Below are 6,514 nucleotides of genomic sequence, written 5' to 3'. Positions count from 1 at the left end.
GTTCAGCTCAATGACGTCACTCAAATTCTTGATCCAGCAGAGTGTCAATGGAGCCGATGAGTTCCGTAAGCACGATGGCGTAATGACGGTGTTGGTGATGTGATCCACGCAGGGCTTCGCCTAAGCACTATGATGATACTATCGGAGGAGTAAATGGTGGACAGGGGCACCGCACACGACTAAGAGAATAATTGTTGTGCTTTGGGGTGCCCCCTGCCCCCGTATATAAAGGAGTAGGGGAGGAGGCGGCCGGCCTAGAGGGGCGCGCCATGGGGGGAGTCCTACTCCCAGTCCGAGTAGGATTCCCTTTCCTTTCCAGAGTAGCAAAGGGAGAAAGGGAGAGGGAGTAGGACAGGGAAAGGGGGGCACCCCCCTCCCCTAGTCCAATTCGGACTCCCATGGGGGGGGCACCTCTTGTGGGCTGTCTCCCCTCTCCCCTATGGCCCATGTTGGCCCATTAATTCCCCGGGGGGTTCCAGTAACCTCCCGGTACTCCGAGAATCATCCGAAACTCCCCGAAACCATTCCGGTGTTCGAATGTAACCTTCCAATATTTCAATCTTTACCTCTCGGCCATTTCGAGACTCCTCGTCATGTCTGTGATCTCATCCGGGACTCCGAACAACCTTTGGTCACCAAAACACATAACTCATATAATATCAATCGTCATCGAACGTTAAGCGTGCAGACCCCACGGGTTCGAGAACTATGTAGACATGACCGAGACACCTCTCCGGTCAATAACCAATAGCAAAACTGGATGCTCATATTGGTTCCCACATATTCCACGAAGATCTTTATCGGTCGAATCGCAATGTCAATATAGTTATTCCCTTTGTCATTGGTATGTTACTTGCCCGAGATTCGATTGTCGGTATCTACATACCTAGTTCAATCTCGTTACCAGCAAGTCTCTTTACTCGTTCCGTAGTGCATCATCTCGTAACTAACTCATTAGTCACATTGCTTGCAAGGCTTCATTTGATGTGCATTACCGAGAGGGCCCAGAGATACCTCTCCGATACTTAGTGTTACATATCCTAATCTCAATCTATGTCAACCCAACAAGCACCTTCGGAGATACCTGTAGAGCATCTTTATAATCACCCAATTACATTGTGACGTTTGATAGCACATAAGGCATTCCTCTGGTGTCCGGGAGTTGCATAATCTCATAGTCGGAGGAATATATATTTGACACGAAGAAAGCAGTAGCAATAAAACTGAACGATCATTATGCTAAGCTAACGGATGGGTCTTGTCCATCACACCATTCTACTAATGATGTGATCCTGTTATCAAATGACAACTCATGTCCATGGCTAGGAAACTTAACCATTTTTGATCAACGAGCTAGTCTAGTAGAGGCATACTAGGGATACGTAGTTTTGTCTATGTATCCACACAAGTATCAAATTTCCGGTTAATACAATTCTAACATGAACAATAAACATTTATCATGAATAAGGAAATATAAAATAACAACTTTATTATTGCCTTTAGAGCATATTTCCTTCAAAATGTTGTTACATAAAAAAATGTGTTGTGTTGTACTAATTAGTTTAACGAGCTATCGTGAGAGTGTTTATTAATCTTGCGAGCTTCACGCTTTTGGTCCAGCCCAACTCCTGTGAATTTTTACGTGGTTTCCTGCCTACCAAATTATACGGGAAGGACTATGCTCCCGTAAATACGAGGGAAGTTGGGAGAAATTCTATGGAATCCAGAAAAAAAAAGGTTTACATGAGCAGTTGAAGGGTTGTTTTTATCTTAACCTTTCATGGAGTGTAGTTTTTTTACCAGTACGGGAGCTATTCTAAATGCTCATGAATTCCCTTGAACTATTTTTGCAAAAAAAGCACTTGAACCAAAAGACCCAAATTCTAGTCCTAAATCCTTACTAATTTTCTAACAATACAAAATAATATTTCGTCAAAAATTAAATAGACAAAGCGTGCAATTTAGCAAAAATCAAATTAATTGCAACTCCCTCTGTAAAGTAAACTAATACTGGTTTAGAGAGGGAGTACGTTGGGCCGACAGGACCCACCCTAACTGGGCTGGCCACGGCACGGTCTGCCGTGGCACGATTATTAGTCGGGCCGTGCTGTGCCGACACATGTGCTGTGTCCTCCAGCCTAGGCACGGCCCAGCTAATAAACGGGCCGGCCCGTGGCACGTTTAGCACGTTAAGTTGTATATTTTTTAGCCCGTTGGGCTATTGTTAGGCCTATTGGGTGTATTTTAGAACACACATATATAAAATATTTTGAATAAATTAATTTTTTTGAGACAAATAAAAATAATAACTGTCCGTTTCGTGCCGGCCCTGTGCCCAGCTTCCAAGCCCAGACATGACCCAAGGCGTGCCGGGCATGACCCGTTTAGCCCGTGCCATGCCTCGTGCCGGCGTGCTCGCGGGCTGGCCTGTTTGGCCCGGCCCGTTTGGATAGCTTTGGTGTCGACAGAGCAAAAATAAAATAAAAAAAATCCATCATCCCCGCGGCGACTTTTCCTCTCCACCGTATCCTCCTCTGCCCTCTGCTGCCCTGCCCTATCTCAAGCTCCAATCCACCGTGCCCTAGACCTGCCGCCGAACGTGCCCTAGCCACCGCCGGCGCCTCCCGCGCGCGGTCGACGTCTCCGCCCCACATCGCCGCGCCTCCGCCCCCGCCCCGTCCGCAGCCTTTGCTTCCCAGGTACGTACGAGTACGAGCTTTCTAGGCGTCGATCCGGTGGTTGATTACTCGATCCCGAACTGACCTAGAGGGATTCCGGGTCTAGATCCGCCTCCGATTTGTTTGGCGACAGGCGCTGTTGCTTTCGTTGTAGGAGGAGGAGGAGGAGGAGGAGGAGGAAGGGGAGCCCTAGCCTTCTAGGGCAAGGCCGAAGCAGATGGGGGCGCCGAAGCAGAAGTGGACGGCGGAGGAGGAGGCGGCGCTCAAGGCCGGGATAGGCAAGCACGGGGCCGGGAAATGGCGCACCATACTCAAGGACCCCGAGTTCAGCAACATCCTGCGCTACCGATCCAACGTTGACCTCAAGGTTCGTTCCTGCGTCCGTTTCATCAGCTGTCAGACCCTGCGCGGTTTATTCGCTCTAGATTGGAGACTCTGATGACTGTTGCCTGCGTGGATGCGTGTTTGCCGACTGTGATTGCAGGACAAGTGGCGGAACATGAATGTCACCGTGAACGCGTCGGGCACTCGCGACAAAGTGAGGACGACGACGACGACGACGACGCCCACGGCTAAGAAGCCGAGGTCTGCTCCGAAGCAGGAAACCCACTCGACGGCGATCACCACCATCACCTCTGACGGTGATGATGACGTCGTCGACGTGAAGCCTATCATAAAGCCTATTGTGACGTTTACTACAGGTTCAGGGAATAAATCGCTATCCAGGTAGGTGCCCTGTTCGATATACTGGTCTGGAATGCTTGTTTTATGTCCTATGTTCTACCAGTATCTTGAACAGAAACTTGGAAGGTTTTTGACTGCTTTAATGTACCTCTATGGTGCCGTTCCTGCAGGCTAGAAAATATCATACTGGAGGCCGTGAAGACCTTGAATGAGCCTACAGGGTCATACAAAACAGCCGTTGCTAATTACATAGAGGTTTCTATGCTTCTTCTGTTTATGGTCTACTTGATCACAATGAAATGCTAACAACAAACCGAATATATGATCCTTTACAAATGCCAAATTTCGTAGTCTTCATTAATAAAACATTACTCATTTACGTCGCTGATCACTTGATATAGTTTTGATAATTATTCAGGCAGTGATGCAAAAAATTCTGGGACAACATAGACATGCAGAAATGATTTCATGATAACTAGTGGCTCCAAAATTCCATTCCATTGTGGCAGAGTTCTACATAATCTAGCTTCTTATGTAGATTGCACCATTCTTAACATAATTTTTCATGTCATGTAGGAACAATACTGGCCACCTGCTGATTTTGATCATGTACTGTCTGCAAAACTGAATGAGTTGACATCATCTGGGAAATTGATGAAGGTAGGAGCATTTCTTTCTATCTTAACTCCATTATTGTAGATTATAAAGAGGTGGGAAAAAGGGTGCCCTGATATAATGTAGCAAAGTCACATTACCATTGTTGTAGGTTGTAGCATATAATTTAAGTCTGATGAAGCTCAATTGAATTGAACTAGGATGTTTTCATATTGTATGTTTACATATTATGTATGGTTTATCATTATATGGATGACTGTGCTTGATATGTTGTGCTCCCCGCATGCATTCACCCTATCAACACGTGCACGAGCACTCTCTGTTCCAAACATTGTTTGCCTGCTATTGGCATCTACTTATCTATTCTATTACAATTGCTTTCAGTGTCGTAACATATCTAGTACAGTAGTACAGTACTTATCTACTCCCTCCGTTCCTAAATATAAGACGTTTTGGCAGTTCAAATTGAACTGCCAAAACAAAGAGATCCAGCAAAAGGTATAATAGTATCTTTATGAAATATAGTATAACATTTTGAATCGTACTAACTACTCCCTCTGTTCCTAAATATATGACGTTTTGGCAGTGATATCTTTTGTATGCGCATTTTTTCCCCATGGTCCACCTGAAAATTGTAATGTTATACATATTTCTAGTTGGAATGTAAGGTCCCTAAAACCATGAACCTGGATAATCTTTCTATTTTAGCCTTGAAAATTTGTATGTGCACACCTAGATAGACTAGGTTACTCTTTTTAAGAGTATAAGCCATATGCCATGCAGCCCGGTACTAAAGTTTAACAATTTTAGGTGAATCGGAAGTACAGGATAGCCCCTAGCTCATCTTTTTTAGAAGGGCGAAGCTCCAAAATGCTGCTGCTTGATGATATAAAAAAGGAGCCAACCAAGGTAGAGAAGGTAGAGAGGGATGGCTTTACCGCCCACACTAAATCTCAGGTAGATGCCGAACTTGCACGGATGAGAAACATGAGCGCAGAAGAGGCTGCAGCTGCAGCAGCTCGTGCGGTTGCTGAGGCAGACGCTATCATGGCGGAAGCTGAAGCCGCAGTGAGGGAAGCGGAGGCTGCAGAAGCTGATGCTGTAGCTGCACAAGCCTTTGCGGAAGCAGCAATGTTGACATTAAAAAACAGGAGTTCAGCAAAATTGGTAATTCTAAGTACTTAGGCTCTATGTTCAACTGTTTTTATTTGCATGTTTTCAGTTGACATTTTGTTGCTTTTGCATACTGCATTCATATTGATGAGTAAAACATTAAAACACATGGACACACATAGTCAGAATTACTGCTTGTATGAAGCAATTTATAGGAAATGGGCACCTTAGAATCGTGAAAAGAACTATGTTATCTGCTCAGCAAATCCTGAACGCCTTCATACTTACATGCAGATCATTCGAGGTTGAGACATCTTGTGGGAGCTGCTTCAGCGTCCGCATTCCTCTGACCTTGTTGTGCGCGCGTGCATGCCTGCTGAATTCCAGCGCAAACTAACTGATGCTTTGGTGTTACTGGAGCCTTTGAGCTGATGGCAATGCCGATCTGTTATTTGAATTCAAGCAAGCTCATCCTGTTCAAGCAGCGCAAACTTGCTTGGTTTTCTGACTTGCACCTTGAAGCTAGTTACCTTTCTCCCTCATGCGGGTTTGCCGAGGGATGGAGGAAGACCAACTCATATTTAACTCCCACATGGCAGAGCCGTAAATGGGATCTGCACAGGCTGTGGGATGATGAGAAGTCCAATAAATATAGATGATGGTCATTCCATCTTTCTGGACCCTTGTTGCTGTCATGGTTTAGGTCACTGCCATGTTGGAATTTTATTCACCATGTGTTGGATTACCTTATCTTCCTTTTGCGGTGAATCTTCCGAATGAATCGTGCCATTCAGTTTGCCGCTTGTCTGTCTGGTCTACCCCAGGTCAAGGTATTTGGTACAGAATAATCACAGTGTCTATAGAATTTATTCATGTATTCAGTCTGTATAAGTTTGCCAGGCCAAAATAGTTGGCAATATAACATGTTTTGGTAGGCCAAATTCACTCAATATTTATCTTGGTATTGTACTGGTGCTTTGAAAATAACGCAGTTGTACATCCGCCGATCCAACATCTACCAATCTTTGATATTGGTAAACTTGGGTGGCATATGCGTCTTGGTTCAGCCCAAAGTTTCTTGGAATTGTACAAAGCGCACACATGCTTTTTCAATCCGTGTGATTGTTTACCAGAGAATCGTTGTTATTCTCCATGGAATACAGCTGGACGCTGACAGTCACCAATTCACTGCACTTTCCTGTATAGGATCATGTATATAGCGTGGATTTGCAAACAAATATACAAACATATTGCATGTTTAAGGATTTGCTCGGAAACACTATAATTCATATATACGAAACGGCAGCAAAAAGAAAGGGAAGCATGTTCTAAAAGCCGCAAATCAAAACATTGGTGAGTCAGAAGAAGAAAACATAGCGATGAAGTGCAACGTATGACTGCGAGTTAACATCTGGTGCCGTTGG

General features: G+C 44.8%; 1 protein-coding gene across 2 annotated transcripts; it reads left to right on the top strand.

Moving 5' to 3' along the window:
• Positions 1–2,505: 2,505 nt before the first annotated feature.
• Positions 2,506–6,089, top strand: LOC123110326 (single myb histone 5). 2 transcript variants are annotated; one of them, XM_044530818.1, is made up of 7 exons: positions 2,506–2,699; positions 2,785–3,045; positions 3,163–3,404; positions 3,533–3,617; positions 3,939–4,022; positions 4,788–5,144; positions 5,385–6,089. In XM_044530818.1, exons 2-7 carry the CDS (start codon positions 2,896–2,898, stop codon positions 5,397–5,399), a joined length of 933 nt encoding a protein of 310 aa, XP_044386753.1. In that variant the 5' UTR covers positions 2,506–2,699; positions 2,785–2,895; the 3' UTR covers positions 5,400–6,089. The 2 variants fall into 2 exon arrangements, with proteins under 2 accessions (XP_044386753.1, XP_044386751.1); XM_044530816.1 differs by lacking the exon at positions 5,385–6,089 and having other exon boundaries at positions 4,788–5,177.
• Positions 6,090–6,514: the final 425 nt, after the last annotated feature.

Source organism: Triticum aestivum, chromosome 5B (genome assembly GCF_018294505.1).
Source record: "Triticum aestivum cultivar Chinese Spring chromosome 5B, IWGSC CS RefSeq v2.1, whole genome shotgun sequence".
Lineage (NCBI taxonomy): Eukaryota > Viridiplantae > Streptophyta > Magnoliopsida > Poales > Poaceae > Triticum > Triticum aestivum.
This window is presented reverse-complemented; position numbering and strand designations above follow the sequence as displayed.